Raw genomic sequence first — 17437 nt, 5'->3', positions numbered from 1 at the left:
GTGTCCTACCTTCTATGTTAGCGTCCTAGCTGCTATGTTAGCGTCCTACCTGCTCTGTTAGCGTCCTACCTGCTCTGTTAGAGTCCTAGCTGCTCTGTTAGTGTCCTAGCTGCTATGTTAGTGTCCTACCTGCTATGTTAGCGTCCTAGCTGCTATGTTAGTGTCCTAGCTGCTATGTTAGTGTCCTACCTGCTATGTTAGCGTCCTACCTGCTATGTTAGCGTCCTAGCTGCTATGTTAGTGTCCTACCTGCTATGTTAGCGTCCTACCTGCTATGCTAGCGTGCTAGCTGCTATGTTAGCGTCCTACCTGCTATGTTAGCGTCCTAGCTGCTATGTCAGGGTCCTACCTGCTATGTTAGCCTCCTACCTGCTATGTTAGTGTCCTACCTGCTATGTTAGCGTCCTACCTGCTATGTTAGCGTCCTAGCTGCTATGTTAGCGTCCTAGCTGCTATGTTAGCGTCCTACCTGCTCTGTTAGAGTCCTAGCTGCTATGTTAGTGTCCTAGCTGCTATGTTAGCATCCTACCTGCTATGTTAGCGTCCTAGCTGCTATGTTAGCGTCCTAGCTGCTATGTTAGCATCCTAGCAGCCATGTTTGACTCTGCTGTTGTGTCTGTGTCCCAGCAAATGCGTCAGAAGAGTAAACAGTTGGCCAAGATCGAGGCCACTCAGAAGCTGGAGCAGGTGAAGAATGAGCAGCGGCAGCAGCAGATGATGGCAGGACAGCGTCCCCCTGGACACCTGTCCCCCAGCCAGCGTCCCCCTGGACACCTGTCCCCTGACGATGCCTCCTCCTCCGGGGGGAGCGCCTCCCCTCTACAGAACAAGCAGCACCTCCTCCTGCAGGGGAGCTCGGGACCGGCCGACGACGTCTTCCTCAGACCCCAGGCTCCTGCTCCCTCCCCCCTCCACCAGCCCCCGTCCTCCCCCCAGATGTTCTCCCCTCTCCACCAGCCCCCGTCCTCCCCCCAGATGTTCTCCCCCCTCCACCAGCCCCCATCCTCCCCGCAGATGTTCTCCCCGCCCTCCTCCCGCCCCTCCTCGCCCTGGGACCCCTACGGTAAGATGGCTGGGACTCCTCGGCCCTCCTCGCAGTCAGGAGCTCCTCAGCAGCAACGTCTCAGCACCTCCCTCAGCACCTCCCCAGCTCACGATGCAATGGGCTCCCCCGCTCCATCCCCCGACTCCAAAACCTCAGAGGTGTCCAGGGCCCTGGGACCCCAGCCAGGTAACTCCTCCTCTTACTGACACCTCTCCTCCTGTTGCTCCTCCTACTGACTCCTCTTCTTCTGTTTCTCCTCCTGACTCCTCCTCCTCATGTTGCTCCTTTCAGCCAGTAGGTCCAGTGATTCCAATGTTTTTTTGTTTTTTTTACCTGGTTCTTTTCATTGAGGCTCGCTAGGCTAATGTTTATCATGTTTGTACTGAAACTACAATGAGAAGACATTCAGGATGTTCCTGTAGTTATGTTACTGTTTCTGTTTCTGCATATAAAGGAAATAAGAGAGCATGATGTCAATGTTTGTAGCCATAGGGTTAATCTTAAGAGTCCCACTTTCAAACATTAATATCGCCTAAACCTTGAGTATGTAAACTCGTCTATATACCCGGATACTAGCAGGTCGACTGTTTTAATGCTCAGAAAATGAGTGTGTAGTATGATCAGACTCTGATGTGGAGTCTGTCCGGTTCTGTTCTACTGGACAGTTTGTATATTGTATATATAAATATGTCAAGCAAAAGAGTCACGTGATGGAGGGAGAAGGAAAATAATGTTGAAACTGAATGTCTGAGCTTGATGTTAGTTAATTAGTTAGTTAGTTGCCCCTAGTTAGGTAATGTTAGTTATCACTAATTAGTTACTGCTAGTTACATTTGTTATCGCTAGTTAGGTTTGTTACCATTAATTACATTGTCACGTTAGTTACATTAGTTACCATTAATAAGTACTAACTCTTAGTTATGTTATGTTAGTTACTGCTATTTAGTTACGTTAGTTACTGTTAGTTACGACAGTTGCTGTTAGTTAGTTACCGTACATTAGTTACCACTAGATAGTTAGCAGTAGTTACGATAGCTACCGCTAGTTACTGTTAGTTACAACTAGTTACCATTAGTTAGTTACTGCTATTTCCCGTTAGCTACTTCTAGTTACTGTTAGTAGTTACTGCTAGTTACAGTTAGTTAGTTATCGCTAGTTACAATTAGTAAGTTACATTAGTTACTGTTATTTAGTTACTGCTATTAAGTTACTGTTAGTTAGTTAGTACAATTAGCTCTCCTCCTCTTTCTCTTCTTCTTTTTTCTCTTCCTCCTCCTCTTGCTCCTCCTCCTGACTTCCCTCCTCCTCTTGCTCCTCCAGGCCTGCAGCAGAGCCGACCAGGTGTGATGAGCCCCTCCTCCGTTGTGACCGCTGACCTCTCCGTCCGCCATCTTGGGTCCTACCATAGAACCGGCGTGGGGGTGTTCAAAGCTCCCATGCCCCCACAGCACCAGCCTCAACAGGAGGTGTTCGGAGGCCCAGGAGGAAGGAGGGACATGTCCTTCCCCCTCCCCCAGACCCAAGAATCAGGACTTGGCTCCCCCCACCGGACGCCCTACGCCCAGTCCCCCGACACCCACGTCCCCCTTCAGACCCCCGGTACGCCCCGCCCCCATCCTGACGCACCCTCACTGAGACTGGACCCCTACTCCCCCCGCCCACCCACCACCCCTTTCAGTCAGAGCCCAGGGTCTGGTTCGTCTCCTCTGGCACCGGGACCGTCTGGAGAGGTGGCGCCGCTCAAGGTAAGGGACCCCCTGACTCCTCATGCTGGTAGCCGTGGTAACGCAGGGATGCTGGTAGCCGTGGTGACATATGGTTACCACATATGATTCAGTCTGGCCCCACCTCATGAATTACTGTTCCCAGAACTCAACAGCAGGAGGCAGCAATGAGTCAAGATGTATTTTCTCCCGTTTCTCCTCCTGACTCCTCCTCCTCCTCTTTCAGTTGCAGCAGTCCCCAGGAAGGACGCCCAGCAGCCAGACCCCGAAGCATCCTGGGATATCGGAGGACGCTGGCTTCTCTTTGCAGGGTCACGACCCCTTTGAGCAGGGTCACATGACCCCAGGCCCCTCCCACACCGACAAGACGGTGACCAATGAGATGTCGGCGCTGGGCGGAGCCTCTTTAGACGGACCAATGAACATCCTGCCTCAGCTGGGAGACTCTGAGGAGAAACTGAGACAGGTAGAGTTCACACCTGGTCCCTTGGTCCTCGAGATTATAGCATAAAGTTGAGAATGGATGGTGGTAACGATAAAAGGTTTTCGTAAAAAATCTTCTGAGGTGAAATCTGTTACAATGTGAATCTCCTGGAATCACTCGTAAGGGTAAGGCTCCTTTAGGCTCAGCTAGGAGCTACATCAGAGGATTCTTTAGGATGATCTTGTGGAATAGTGGTCCAGGTGTTTTCAGGCGTTGTCCTTGTTGCTATTGGAGGCTCAGTTCGTCTCTGTCCCTGCAGCGTCAGCGTCTCCGGCAGCTCATCCTCAGGCAGCAGCAGCAGAAGAGCGCACTACGCCAAGAGAAATGTCAGCAGGATCCACCTGGGCCCCCCGTGGCCCTCGCTGCCCCGACCGGGCCTCTTCACAGCTGGCCCCAGGACGACCCGGCCGTTCCTTCGGCCGACCTCTTTGGACGTCCTCCTCCTCCGTACCCCGGCACAGTGCGACCCGGTGGGGCGCTGACCCCGAGGTTCCCTGTATGTTTCCCAGGGGAGCAGCAGAGGGGCTTCACCCCCGGCGAGGCTCCTTTCCCCAGGCAGAACGTCCCCCTGGGCGTACGAGGACCAGCCCTGAGGTGAGAGATGCATCCAGGTTAAATCTTTACTATAGTATTGAGCAACGTGGCAGGAATGGTTGTAGGATCACGCGTACGTTCTCTCCGACCAGGTTCGGGGTTCCTCCTGGACCACCAGCAGGCCTCCAGGACTCCTTCCTGCATGCCCCCCAGGGACCGGTGCCTGGCCCTGGGCATGGCGGGGTGGAGGGAGTCCAGATGCGGAGGCCGATTCCTGGGGATTTCACTGGCATTAGACCGCTGCTGGCTCCCAACGCCCCCCCACAAATGACACCAGGTCTGGACTACAAACACCGTACTAGAATAAGACCAGGTTTCTGTCCCCAGCTGTTAATGACCCACACTATCCATCTGTCCCTCTCTGTCCAGGTGTCCCCCAGCCCTTCGTCGCTCGCTCCATCCCCATCCAGCAGCACAGCATCATGGGACAGCCCTACATCGAGCTAAGACACCGGGCCCCAGAGAACCGCCTCAGACTGCCGTTCCCTCTCCACGCGGGCTCCGACCCCGGGGCCATGCAGCCCAGAGACCCCCAGCCCTCTGCATCCAGGCCCAGTCTGGGACCCAGGACGGCCGAGGCGCTGATGGGCCAACAGATGGTGATGACCGGCGCCGTGGAGCAGCTGAACCAGCAGCACCTGGGACACTCGGCCCTGCAGGGGACCGACGGGATGGAGGAGCACCTGGAGGGGGAGGACTCGGCCGTGAAGGATCTGGAGGACGTGGAGGTGAAGGATCTGGTCGACCTCAACCTGAACCTCGACCCTGAAGACGGTATGAAGGCACAAGTCGAGACGGGAGGCGCAGTAGACAAATAAAATCTCCATAAGCTTTTTAAATTTAGAAATTCATTATTGAAGTTTCTACTAAAGTAGATACTCTAGTAGACTCTCTTGTTGTTGTTGTGGTTCAGGTAAAGAAGACCTGGATCTGGGTCCCAACGACCTCCACCTGGACGACTTCCTGTTGTCGGGGAAGTTCGACCTGATCGCCTACGCCGACCCCGAGCTCAACCTGGAGGACAAGAAGGACATGTTCAACGAGGAGCTGGACCTTGGCGAGTCTGTGGAGGACAGCGAGGCCGGAGACAGGAGGGACGGTTCCAGGAAGAGCGACGGCCAGACGCACCTCGTCAAACGGGAAGTGAAGGATGGCGTCAAGATGGAGGCTGAGAGCGGCTCCTCTGCTCCACCACCTGGAGCCCCAGGGACCGATCCCTCAGGCGTCCTCACTAAGGTGGGACCACTTGTTTTCACACGGACTCAGTTGGTGTGTTTCCATTCAGTATATTGATATATATATTTATTAGATAGGGACCGTGCTCATTAATGAACATCTATTCAGCACTAGATGTAAATGTGCTGGATTATAGCAACAATGCTAATTAGCATCCTCAGCTCCTAGACAGGTAACACAGAAACGTAGAACATGACAGTAGATCCAATCAGACACATCACTAAGGAATTCTAATGTGCAAAGACGGGTCCAGGTCTGACTGACGTCCACAGGAAGACCATTTAGTCCAAAATGTTCCCCTCTAGACGAGGTCCTGGTCCTGAGTTTTTAAAAACACGGAGTGACATTAGTTTTCCATCAGAGGCCTTTGATTTATTTTATTGAACCCCCCCACCCCCCTTCTCTCCAGGAGATGCTGGAGCCCTCTGGTTCTGTATCAGGGGCCTTGCCGGGTCTCCAGGTCCAGCAGCAGGCTCCATCACCAGGCATGGCCCCCAGGGTCCAGCCCCCGATGGCAGCAGGTGAGTAGACCTACAGACTGTTGATCTGTATTTGGTCTGAGGATCAGGTCTAACCAGGTCCCCTTCATCCTTCCCGTCTCCAGGGCAACAGTCTGTCTTCCAGCATCAGCCGAGACCCAGTGGATCCTACCCCCCTGCCCCCCTCCCGCAGGGTCTCCCAGCGTCCCCTCACCCCAGCCTGGCTCCCCAAGGACTCCCTGGCCTGCCACAGCCCCTCCTCAATACCCAGAACCAGCCTTCACAGCCAGGACCCTCTGCCGAGAGCCAGAGCCCGACTGCCGCCACCCAGAACCAGAGCAGCGCCGCCAGGCCTTTGCTCCTGGAGGAGCAGCCTCTTCTCCTGCAGGACCTCCTGGATCAGGAGCGGCAGGAGCAGCAGCAGCAGAAACAGATGCAGGCTCTGATCAGGCAGAGGTCCACCCCCGAGCCGGTCTTCCCCAGCATGGGTGAGCCCTGGATCCTGACCCCTGAGCCAGACCTTTAGATGTGCCTGATGTTAATGTGCCGCGCCATCGTCTGGATTCTTATTTCCTTTCTTTAAATTTTATTTAATAACACAGGAGTGAAATGGTACAGAACTTGTCTCCTTCCATGTTTCAGGACTAAAGTCCAAAGCTTGTGTCAGACCGGGTAGAAACCAGTCTTAACTAAACCCTGATGTCGCATCCTCTGAGAATAAGGGTTAACATCTTGGTAACATGTTCCAGTTGTTAGAAGTCAGTCACATAGAGCCGGGATCTCTTTCTCCTCCTGTACATCCACCATGTTAACCAGCCTTAAAACAGCTGTTTGCATAACTGTTTACATGACAAATGAATAAATGAAAGAGTGAAGGAGGTCGTATGGAGTTTCCCTGGGGTTATAAATATCCTCCAGTTATTCCAGATGTGGTTAAACTTTTCTTTCTGTGTTCTTAATAAGAGACAGGTCCGCTTTTCCCTTCTGGATCTTCTAACATAATTCTAGTGTAGGTGGGTGACCTCTGTTTGTTTCCCACAGACTTTGACTCCATCTCCGACCCCATCATGAAGGCTAAGATGGTGGCTCTGAAGGGCATCAACAAGGTGATGAGTCAGGGGACTCTGGGACTGAACCCCATGGTCATCAACAGGTAGGACCTTCGGACCTCTTTAACCTCTTTAACCTCGTTCTTTCTGAACGTTGACATCTCCTCTCCTTCGTCTCTCAGGTTCCAGCAGGCTCCAGGGGCCCCGGACCCCGAGGGGCCTCCCCAGCCCCCACAGCCGATAGGACAGGTAGCTACAGCTTCACACGTTTAATCAGCTGAGACGGACCAGTGTCCCTAATGTCCCTAATGTTTCGTCCTCTCTTGTGTCTTGTCTTCCTGTCAGGACGGGAAGTTGAACGCTCCACTGGTGCGACCCAGCCCCCCCAGCTTCGGCCCGGGCTTCGTCAGTGAGTGTCACAACACCAGCTCTAGTTTGTCTTCAGATTCAGAGAACTTTATTTAAACCAACTCAATGAACACACAAGACAAAGAAACAAGAGTAATAATCAAACATAAAATCAGTAGAAGAGGAAGACGTCCAATAAATAAATAGATAAAACCTCATAATAGCGGAAGGAATAAAGGACTTTTTACGTACGTAATTGTTCTACTGATGATCACATTATAGCAACGATAAAAACTCAGTCGACTCAGTTGTTCTCAGTTTGATTCTTCTGCTCAGTGCCGGTCATATTTGAATATTAACAGTTGTATTGAAGCTGTTTTTCTTCCGCCGGTTAAAGACTTTCAGTTAAAGAGTGATAGAAGTTAATAGAACAGCATCACAGACATAATTTAAATGTCATTAAATGAATTCTTTGTTGACTCTGTTTGACACTAAGTTCTGTGTTTTGTTTTAGTTTTGAGCCCTGAGTCAAACATTGTGTCCGATGTGTGTGTGAGAGTCGACAGTTTGGAGTTTCTGCTCTTCGTCTCCAGACTCTCTCTGTGTTTTCTCAGACGAGTCCCAGCGGCGTCAGTACGAGGAGTGGCTCGGCGAGACGCGGCAGCTCCTGCAGATGCAGCAGCGCCTCCTGGAGGACCAGATCGCCACCCACCGCAAGACCAAGAAGGCCCTGTCGGCCAAACAGAGGACGGCCAAGAAGGCGGGACGAGCCTTCGCCGAGGAGGACGCCGCCCAGCTGCGCTACATCACCGAGCAGCAGGGGGCGGTCCAGAAACAGCTGGAGCAGGTACGAGTCAGGGGCCCTGCTCCCACTGAGGGAGCTTTGCAGTTTCGTTGCTTTTAGAATGTTACAGATTTAGAATAAAATCTGTGAATCGTTTGTTCAGATCCGGAAGCAGCAGAAGGACCATCTAGAGCTGATTGAGGACTACAGGACCAAGCAGCAGCAGCAGCAGCAGCAACAACAACAACAACAGCAGCAGCAACAGCAGCAACAGCAACAGCAACAGCAGCAGCAGCCGCCCACCTCCGCACCCTCCATCCCCCTCAACCTGCTCTCACAGCCCGTGGCCCCCCTGCAGCCCCACCCGGGTGCACCCACCCCGGCTCGTTCCCCGAACGTCCCCCCTGGCTGGGCTGCGGGGGGCAGGCTTCCAGGGGCGATGGGGCAGAGGATGCCGGCTCATTTGCCCCCTCAGATACCTCCCAGCCTTCCCAGCACCCCCCAGGTCGCCCCGCACACCCAGAGCCCCCCGACCATGGCGCCGGGACTCGCAGCTCCGACGCCGGGTTTCAACGCCGGCCCCAACAGAGCCACGGGGGACGCCACCCCTCAGGTAACGTCTGAACCCTGAAACCCTGCTCAGTTATAAATAAAAGGTCTGAGGGACTGGAGGGAAGTTCAGAGAGGTTTAAATAATAGTTTTTGATGGTTTTATCCATTTAAACCTCAAACTTCCTCCAGTCCTTTAGAACTGACATGACACTCACATGAAACGTCTTCTCTAAACTCTGCAAGTCCAGATGTTTTTTTGCATATAAACCACAACCTGGAGGACTGGATTAATTACGTATCTTGATCTTCTGACATCTGATTGTTGTCTGGAAAACCTCCTCCGCCACGGTGCGACTGTCTCTGTGTTACCTGGGCCTCAGGTTCCACTTCTGACTGGACGTTTGTGTGGTTTAAGGAGGTTGTGATGTTGTGGTTCTGTCTTGATGCCCGTGATCTCCCCCTGCAGGTGAAGTTTGACGACAACAACCCGTTCAGCGAGGGTTTCCAGGAGAGGGAGCGGAGGGAGCGCCTGAGGGAGCAGCAGGAGAGGCAGAGAGTACAGCTCATGCAGGAGGTGCGACGTCAGACTGACTTAAAGTTTGGGAGGGGCCATATGGGCTAATAATGATGCACATAAGTTATTCATTCTGGAGGCAACGATAAAAATCATCAGTTTTGTCAGACATTGGAAGTGTTTGCTGAGTGTCTGTGTTTTTGTGCTCCAGGTGGAGCGGCATCGCGCCCTGCAGCAGAGGCTGGAGCTGGAGCAGCAGGGCCTCCTGGGTCCTAACTTGGGGCCTAACCTGGGGACTAACCTGGGGCCTGGGCCTGGAGTAGCAGCCGTGCCTCAGACTGGAGCTCTAACAGGGGCTCGGGTCGGACAGACACCAGGACCAGCTCCTTCCCCGGGTGGGGACGGTCTATCTCAGATGCCTTTCTTCAGTTCTGAGCTGCCCCAGGACTTCCTCCAGTCTCCCCCGTCCTCCAGACCTCCACCTCAGCTCCAGCAGCCAGGCCTCAGCCAGGCCTTCCTGGGAGGACCCCTGCACTCTGGACCACCTCACATGGCTCCAGGCCTAGTCCCCGGGGCCCCTCCCGAGCACAGACCCCCGATGGATGCGGCTCCTCCCAACCTCCAGACCAGGCCGAGGCTCCCAGGCCTCGCCGGGCCCTCAGCCCACGGACAGATACGTCCACCTGGGATGACGCCCTCCCACCCTGGAGGTCCTCGATTTGGACCCGATTCCTCCTCCTCCCCCTCCTTCCCCTGCGCCGCCTCCCTCGCCCAACTGTACTCTGACATCATCCCAGACGACAAACCAAAGAAGAAGAACAGCAGGAAGAGGGACGGAGATGACGGCATAGGAGGAGGAGGAGGAGGAGGAGGAGGAGGTGCCAGGACGCCGCTGTCCTCACACTCTGATGACACCTCCTGCTCCACGCCCACTCGTGGCAGCATGGACCAATCAGACGTGTCCCTTTCTGGGCTCACGCCGCTGTCTGAGTTGGAGAGGCAGCTGTCTGTCAGCTGTGCGGCCCAGCAGAGAGCACCCGTCCTGGGCATGGAGGGCCAGAGAGTCCCCCTGTCTGCTCTCCTGGAGGTCAAGGTAAGAATGTAATTCATGCTCACAACTCAGCGTCAGTAAAACTCAGGAAATGCTTTCACTAATGGTACAGCTTTAGTCTTTAGTCCCAAACTGGCTAATACGGATCTGCAAAAAAGTTAACCAGACACTAGCCTGATCTAATCTAATCTAATCTAATTTCTAATACAATACTAATGCTCTAATCTAATAATCTAATCGTTTGTTGTCGTGCTGCTTCTTGTGTGTCCTCCCCCGCAGGAGGAGCGAGAGGAGGGGGGAGCATACGGGGGAGGTGTGGTGAAGACGGAGGAGGGCGTGGGTGAGGCTTTCTCCCCCCTCTCTCCCCTCCACGGGGGAGACAGGGGGAAGGAGCTGCTCAGACACCTCCTCAAAGACAAGAGCTCCCCGACCACGACGCCACCGCCCACTGGCCAGGCCCCGCCCTTCCAGCACCACCAGCTGTCCAATGACGGCATCCGCTCGGACGAGGAGGACGGACCTGGTTCCCATGGCAACACAGTGAGGAGACATCTTTTTTTTTTTTTAGTCTGGTTTTAGGTCCAATGTGTTAATAGTTTGTCTGTTTTTATGAAAGAATAACTGTAAAGGCTCACATATGAGGTTCAAAGAGAAAACCGGAAGGAGTCAGATTTTAGGCCAATTAGGGTTTAATAGGACCTGAGTGTTAACGAGGAGATCTGTGTCCTCCAGGTGACCAGTCCTGGTCCAGATCAGCTGGACTCCTCGGGCAGGAAGAAGACCCAGCAGCGCTGCAAGAGGCCGGTCCGGCCCGACAAGGACCGAGCTCCTCCCAAGTACAAACGGAGGAAAAAGGAGGAGGAAGACAAGACTCTCCACTCCTCCTCCTCGTCTTCGTCCGACCCCCTGATGACTCACCTGAGACAGGTAGGACGGTTCAGTTCATTCAGTGTGAGTAGCGCCTGCAGCCAGGCTCTGAATGATCTGACTCTGGATCCCTGTGTCCCCCTCTCAGCTGTCGGTGCTGCCTCTGATGGAGCCAGTGCTGGGGGTCGACCTGAGCCTGTTCCCCCCCTATGGCAGCTCCTCTCTGGGCCGAGACTCCAGACTGAGCGGCTCCTTCGGTAACGCCTGCCTGGAGGGGGTCAGCGACTACTACTCCCAGCTCATTTACAAGGTTAGCAGCCTCACACACGCTTGCCTTCAATACTGCCGCTGGGAATTAAACATTCAATTCAAGAGGTTTTTTTCCTCATCTCTCCAGCAGAATAACCTCAGTAACCCCCCCACGCCGCCGGCCTCCCTGCCCCCCACCCCGCCACCCGTGGCCAGGCAGAAGCTGGTGAATGGATTCGCCACGACGGAGGAGCTGACCAGAAAGGAGCTCAGCGAGCAGGATGGTGAGAAGCTGGACACTACGTTTCCCATGATGCACTAATCCAGTAGTTCTCAACTCATCTCTGTCAGAAACGTTTCCATGACCCCCCGAATTGAAATACTGTTGAGAACCTGATAATTTATTTATTCATCTGTTCAATGAGTCGCCTCCGTCGGTTCGTCTTCTCCTGGGTTGATTAGTTAGTGCTCTGCTGCCACCTGGTGACCAGAGGCTTATTTATCGTTCACACACGACTAAACTAATCCATCAGATGTGAACAGAAGAGCAGTGACCTGTTTTTTTCCTCAGTGAAAGGTGTGTCAGCTCTGAAGCAAAAGGGGGAGGATCTTCTGGTACTTAACCACGCCTCCAAGACCGTCGACGTCCCTGCCTCCCTGCCAACTCCACCCCACAACAACCAGGAGGAGCTCAGGTAAGTCCCGCCCCCCTCAGGTGTGGTGTGGTGGAGCGGAGTCCGAGGGCGTCCCCTTGACTCGTCTGCTTTTCATCCTCAGGATTCAGGACTTGGCAGAGCGCGGCAGCCCGGACGGCTTCGTCCCGTCGTCGTCTCCGGAAAGCGTGGCGGACATGGAGGTCAGCAGGTACCCCGACCTGTCCTTCATCAAGCTGGAGCCGCCTTCGCCCTGCCCGTCGCCTACACTACCCATGATACCCTGCGCCTGGGGAAAAGGTAAGCCCCTCAGCGAAGTCTCATTGGCTCTTTAGGTCCAGGTACAGAATAAATCGACTCTTACCTGTGTGTGTGTGTGGGGGTGTGTCCAGGCTCTGCAATCAAACAGGAAGTGAAGGCGGAGCCAAACCACCAGGGTCCCCCCTCCTGCTCTAACACAGACCTGGTTGCCATAGCGATAACTCTGAACCCGGTTGCTGCTCAGGTATATATCTCTCTCTCTCTCTTTCTATTCGCTGAGTCGCCTGTAGCCCCCCCTCCCCCCCCTCCCCGCGTGATTTTATAGTGCCTGTGTTTTTCCAGAACCTTCCAGGTGTGATGGCGGCGTTGGCCGAACTGCTTCGAGTCCCTGTCAACTACCAGCTGAGCCTAGGGGACGCCCCCCAACGGACGTCCTCCCTGGCCCTGCTGGCCGGAGTCCAGGTGCCCCTGCCCCAGGTGAGGCCCCCCCCCCCCCCCCAGACCTGGACGAAGCTTAGCAGGGTTCAACATCAACATCCTGGTTCTATTTCTCAAGGAAAAGTCACTGAGATGATCCTGGCACGTGTTTTAAGATGCGTTTTGTTGTGCGTTTTCAGAATTCAGCCTCCAGTAGACTCCAGAGAGCCGCCCCTGCTCCAGGAAACCTAGGTCTGTTCACGCCTACAGGCAAACTTTAACCTCTCACACGTCACCTCACCGGCCACTATATAAAAGCCTCTAAATACTTGCGTGTTCTTCTCAGGCGTCAGGATGGAGTACAACCAACATGGCGGCGCCTCCGCTCGGCCTCAGTGCTGCAGCCACTGTAAGGTGGTGCTGGGAGACAGAGTCCACGTCGTCAAGGATCTGAGACAGGTTGGTCCCAGTAGAGAAGGGGTTTTTACACAGGCATTAGAAATATCTGTATTAAACTAATCCTCACATTTCACTGTGATATATTTAGGTGAATGTTTGTTGATGTGTTACAGGCTCCATCCAGACCAGCGTCCATCTTGGTCTTCTGTAGTCCAAACTGTTCTTCTCAGTTCTCATCTAACCTCCAGAGGTCTGCAGCCACCAAGGTAAGACTTCACCTCAGGTCATGTGATCATGATCAGAACCCTCCGTGTTGTCTTCTTGATTAATAATATGTAGCTCTTCCTTTTCGTCTCGGTAAAAGAATCGGCATCATTTCCCATGATGCTCTTACTTTGTGTCTGTCCCTCAGGCCGCCGCCCCCGTCCTACCTGCGCCCAGCCGAGTGCAGCACCAGTACACCAACAACATGTCCTCCATCACTGTCCACTCCCTCCCCCACACTCCCTCCTCCCCGCCCCCCTCCTCCCCCTCCTCCTCCTCCTCCCCGCCCCCCTGCTTTCCCCCTGCCTCCGCCATCACCATGGAGGCCAGGACACCAGGACGCATGGACAGCCTCAAGGTGGGCAGCGTTTCTTCTAAACTCGCAGGATGTAAATATCATATATGATATTTATATATTTATATAACTAAACTTCTGGCTCTCTGATTGGTCCTCAGGTGAAGGTCAAGCTGAAGCCTCACCCCCGGGCGGTCCCAGGTGGCGAGGACTCTTTGACGCCCCGTCATGGGAAGAGGATGAAGGGTTGCCGTTGGAGACGCTGGAGCAGTAGCATCACTCTGAGCAGGTTAGCATGTTAGCATTGACCCTGCAGCACCCACTGACCAATCCCACATTAGCATCCTCACATCCTGTCCTGTCACTACAGGGGTGGCTGCCTGCCTAAGGAGGCGGTTTCCATGCCAACAGAGGAGGAAGTGGACGCGCTGTTGAAGAAGTTGGGGGCGTGTCTTCGTCCCGAACCGTTACCCAAAGACCAGCGAAGGTGCTGCTTCTGTCACCAGCAGGGAGACGGACAGACGGACGGACCCGCCAGGCTCCTGAACCTAGACCTGGACGTGTGGGTGAGTCTGACCTCTGACCATGAGGAGCCCCGCCCCCTCCCTGCAGGATAGGTCATATGATAAGCCCCGCCCCCTGACATGCCCTAACCAGCCGTCCCTGTCTTCCAGGTCCACCTGAACTGCGCCCTGTGGTCCAGTGAGGTGTATGAGACTCAGGCCGGGGCCCTGATCAACGTGGAGCTGGCCCTGAGACGAGGTCTGACGCTTCGCTGCGCTCACTGTCAACAAACTGGAGCCACGAGCGGCTGCAACCGCCTCCGCTGCAACAACACCTACCACTTCACCTGCGCCCTGCAGGCCCGCTGCACCTTCTTCAAGGTACACACTGCTACTACACACGACTGCTTCACACCACACACTACTACACTACCACGACAGATGGGTCCTGATACTGGATACCATGATGCTAACAATGCTGATGCTAACAGTGGTAACCAGACCGTAAAACCTTAACCATATCCATCCCTAACTGATATTACACGCTACACACAGACACACTACACAGAGACACACACACTGTCTCAGCTGACTGTCTCCGACCTCTCCGTCCTCCAGGATAAGACCATGCTGTGTCACCTCCACAAGCCCAGGACCGTAGCTCTCAGCGGGGATAGGTCGTCCAGCCCCTCCCCCTCCGCCGCGGCCTCCGACCTCCCGTTGCCGCCGGCGATGGCGCTGCCGCCGGTGATGGCGTGCGACCCGTACGACTCGGAGCTGCGGTGCTTCGCCGTGTTCCGCCGGGTGTTCGTCCAGAGGGACGAGGCGCGGCAGATCGCCGCCGTGGTGCAGCGCGGCGACCGCCAGCACACCTTCAGGGTCGGCGCCCTCCTCTTCCGGGCCGTCGGCAGGCTCCTCCCGCACCAGATGAGCGCCTTCCACAACCAGGCCGCCATCTTCCCCGTCGGTTACCATGCCAACCGCATCTACTGGAGCATGCGCCATAGCAACAGGTGAGCACAGGGATACAGGAGATGCTGCTGTTACTATTATTATTATTATTATGGTTTCTATTATTATTCTACTGTGTTTCTGACTTGTGGTGGTTGTTGTTGTTGTTGTTGTTGTTGTTGTTGTTGTTCAGACGCTGTAAATACTTGTGCTACATCGAGGAGAAGGAGGGTCGGCCTCTGTTCAAGGTGAAGGTGGTGGAGAAGGGACACGAAGACCTCGTCCTGACGGGACCCACTCCCAAAGGTAAACAGGGATACACACACCCTCCTACACACCACCAACCTCAGGCAGAATTAACTGAATTAAAATGACTGACTGTGTGTGTGTGCGTGTGTCCAGATGTGTGGGACCAGATCCTGGAGCCGGTCTCAGAGATGAGGTCCTCAGCCGGGACCCTGAAGCTGTTTCCTGTTTATCTGAAAGGAGAAGATCTGTTCGGTTTGACCACGTCTGCAGTGACCAGGATCATCGAGTCGGTACGACACGCAGTAACACACACTACAATACACACACACACACACACCAGGGTAATGGAGTCGGTACGACACAGACACAATACACACACTAACACACAATAATCATCCCTCAGCTGCCTGGTGTGGAGGCCTGTGAGCGCTACACGTTTCGTTTTGGGAGGAACCCCCTCATGGAGTGGCCTCTGGCCTTCAACCCGTCTGGCTCCGCCCGCTCTGAACCCAAGCCCACCCAGCTCAAGAGGTAGCCCACTTCCTGTTTTTAGGGGGAGGGTGGGTCCATTTAAACAAGAGAAAGGGGGGGGTGTCTGGTATCGGCCCTGTGCTTCAGGTTTGTTTCCCCCTCCCTCCACCCCAGGCCCTACCTGCTGACCAGTATGGCCGCCAGGTGTCAGGGCTCCGTGGGCTCCATCGTGGGTCTCGTTCCTGGGGTTCTGTCCCTGTCGCCGGGGGAAACCGTGGCCGCCGCCCACCAGGGCCGCCACTCCAAGTCGTCTCAGTACCGGCGCATGAAGGCTGAGTGGAAGAGCAACGTGTACCTGGCGCGCTCCCGCATCCAGGTGAGACGCCTAGAGCCCCGCCCCCTGATCTGCAGACACGCCCCCTGATCTGCAGGGTCTGGGTCTGTGTGTTGTGTAGTGCACTAACTTTTGTGTTGTGTTGTATTGTTTAGTGTAATTGACTGTGTTGTGTAGTCTAGTGTATTAAATGTTTTGTGTTGTGTTCAGGGTCTGCGTGTTGTGTTGTGTAGTGTAGTCTACTAATTGTGTTGTGTTCAGGGTCTGGGTCTGTGTGTTGTGTAGTGCACTAACTGTGTTGTTTGTCTGTTGTGTTCAGGGCCTGGGCCTGTGTGTTGTGTAGTGCACTAACTGTGTTGTGTTTTGTTGTATTGTTTAGTGTATTAACTGTGTTGTGTCGTGTACTTATTGTGTTGTGTTCAGGGTCTGCGTGTTGTGTTGTGTAGTGTACTAACTGTGTTGTTTGTCTGTTGTGTTGTGTTCAGGGTCTGGGTCTGTGTGTTGTGTAGTGCACTAACTGTGTTGTGTTTTGTTGTATTGTTTAGTGTAATTGACTGTGTTGTGTAGTCTAGTGTATTAACTTTGTTGTGTTGTGTACTTATTGTGTTGTGTTCAGGGTCTGGGTCTGTGTGTTGTGTAGTGTACTGTACTGACTGTGTTGTGTTGTGTTGTGTTGTGTTCAGGGTCTGTGTGTTGTGTTGTGTTCAGGGTCTGGGTCTGTGTGTCGTGTTGTGTTTAGGGTCTGGGTCTGTGTGTCGTGTTGTGTTCAGGGTCTGGGTCTGTGTGTCGTGTTGTGTTCAGGGTCTGGGTCTGTGTGTTGTGTAGTGCACTGACTGTGTTGTGTTGTGTTGTGTTGTGTTCAGGGTCTGGGTCTGTGTGTTGTGTAGTGCACTGACTGTGTTGTGTTGTGTTGTGTTGTGTTGTGTTCAGGGCCTGGGCCTGTGTGTTGTGTAGTGCACTGACTGTGTTGTGTTGTGTTGTGTTGTGTTCAGGGTCTGGGTCTGTGTGTTGTGTAGTGCACTAACTGTGTTGTGTTTTGTTGTATTGTTTAGTGTAATTGACTGTGTTGTGTAGTCTAGTGTATTAACTGTGTTGTGTTGTGTACTTATTGTGTTGTGTTCAGGGTCTGGGTCTGTGTGTTGTGTAGTGTAGTGTACTAACTGTGTTTGTCTGTTGTGTTCAGGGTCTGGGTCTGGGTCTGTGTGTCGTGTTGTGTTCAGGGTCTGTGTGTTGTGTTGTGTAGTGTACTGACTGTGTTGTGTTGTGTTGTGTTCAGGGTCTGGGTCTGTGTGTCGTGTTGTGTTCAGGGTCTGGGTCTGTGTGTCGTGTTGTGTTCAGGGTCTGGGTCTGTGTGTTGTGTAGTGCACTGACTGTGTTGTGTTGTGTTGTGTTCAGGGTCTGGGTCTGTACGCGGCCAGAGACATCGAGAGGTGCACCATGGTCATCGAGTACATCGGCACCATCATCAGGAGCGAAGTAGCCAATAGGAAGGAGCGTCTGTACGAGTCCCAGGTAACTAAGCCCCGCCCCCTCACACCTCTTCAGGTAGTGACCTCAAACCCAAACTCATGTCCTGATTGGTCGTCTAGAACCGCGGCGTCTACATGTTCCGGATCGACAACGACCACGTGATCGACGCCACCATCACCGGCGGACCGGCCAGG

General features: G+C 53.9%; 2 protein-coding genes across 8 annotated transcripts in view; both read left to right on the top strand.

Moving 5' to 3' along the window:
- The window catches only part of LOC124995449, a 756577-nt gene that overhangs the window by 601974 nt on the left and 137166 nt on the right, over nt 1-17437 (top strand). The gene's annotated exons all lie outside the window — the stretch shown is intronic.
- Nucleotides 1-17437, top strand: part of LOC124995447 (histone-lysine N-methyltransferase 2C-like) — a 41385-nt gene that overhangs the window by 22674 nt on the left and 1274 nt on the right. For 5 of the 7 annotated variants that reach the window (XM_047567809.1, XM_047567807.1, XM_047567806.1 and 2 more), the window contains 38 exons: nt 628-1231; nt 2366-2790; nt 2996-3235; nt 3513-3847; nt 3940-4124; nt 4217-4621; nt 4761-5083; nt 5493-5604; nt 5688-6050; nt 6604-6715; nt 6794-6860; nt 6957-7020; nt 7574-7806; nt 7907-8356; nt 8762-8869; nt 9021-9902; nt 10140-10400; nt 10593-10787; nt 10876-11037; nt 11125-11260; nt 11548-11671; nt 11754-11929; nt 12022-12134; nt 12233-12367; nt 12508-12559; nt 12654-12766; nt 12880-12972; nt 13119-13328; nt 13427-13554; nt 13636-13831; nt 13940-14149; nt 14387-14781; nt 14913-15025; nt 15122-15258; nt 15372-15499; nt 15614-15815; nt 17169-17285; nt 17363-17436. In XM_047567809.1, coding sequence (XP_047423765.1) covers nt 628-1231; nt 2366-2790; nt 2996-3235; nt 3513-3847; nt 3940-4124; nt 4217-4621; nt 4761-5083; nt 5493-5604; nt 5688-6050; nt 6604-6715; nt 6794-6860; nt 6957-7020; nt 7574-7806; nt 7907-8356; nt 8762-8869; nt 9021-9902; nt 10140-10400; nt 10593-10787; nt 10876-11037; nt 11125-11260; nt 11548-11671; nt 11754-11929; nt 12022-12134; nt 12233-12367; nt 12508-12559; nt 12654-12766; nt 12880-12972; nt 13119-13328; nt 13427-13554; nt 13636-13831; nt 13940-14149; nt 14387-14781; nt 14913-15025; nt 15122-15258; nt 15372-15499; nt 15614-15815; nt 17169-17285; nt 17363-17436 — 8378 coding nt within the window. The remainder of the gene's footprint in view (nt 1-627; nt 1232-2365; nt 2791-2995; nt 3236-3512; nt 3848-3939; nt 4125-4216; nt 4622-4760; nt 5084-5492; nt 5605-5687; nt 6051-6603; nt 6716-6793; nt 6861-6956; nt 7021-7573; nt 7807-7906; nt 8357-8761; nt 8870-9020; nt 9903-10139; nt 10401-10592; nt 10788-10875; nt 11038-11124; nt 11261-11547; nt 11672-11753; nt 11930-12021; nt 12135-12232; nt 12368-12507; nt 12560-12653; nt 12767-12879; nt 12973-13118; nt 13329-13426; nt 13555-13635; nt 13832-13939; nt 14150-14386; nt 14782-14912; nt 15026-15121; nt 15259-15371; nt 15500-15613; nt 15816-17168; nt 17286-17362; nt 17437) is intronic. The other 2 variants (XM_047567810.1, XM_047567804.1) reach the window with 1 other exon arrangement.

This window comes from Mugil cephalus, chromosome 18 (assembly GCF_022458985.1).
Source record: "Mugil cephalus isolate CIBA_MC_2020 chromosome 18, CIBA_Mcephalus_1.1, whole genome shotgun sequence".
Lineage (NCBI taxonomy): Eukaryota > Metazoa > Chordata > Actinopteri > Mugiliformes > Mugilidae > Mugil > Mugil cephalus.
Note: the sequence above shows the minus strand (reverse complement) of the source record. Positions and strands in the feature narration are given on the sequence as shown.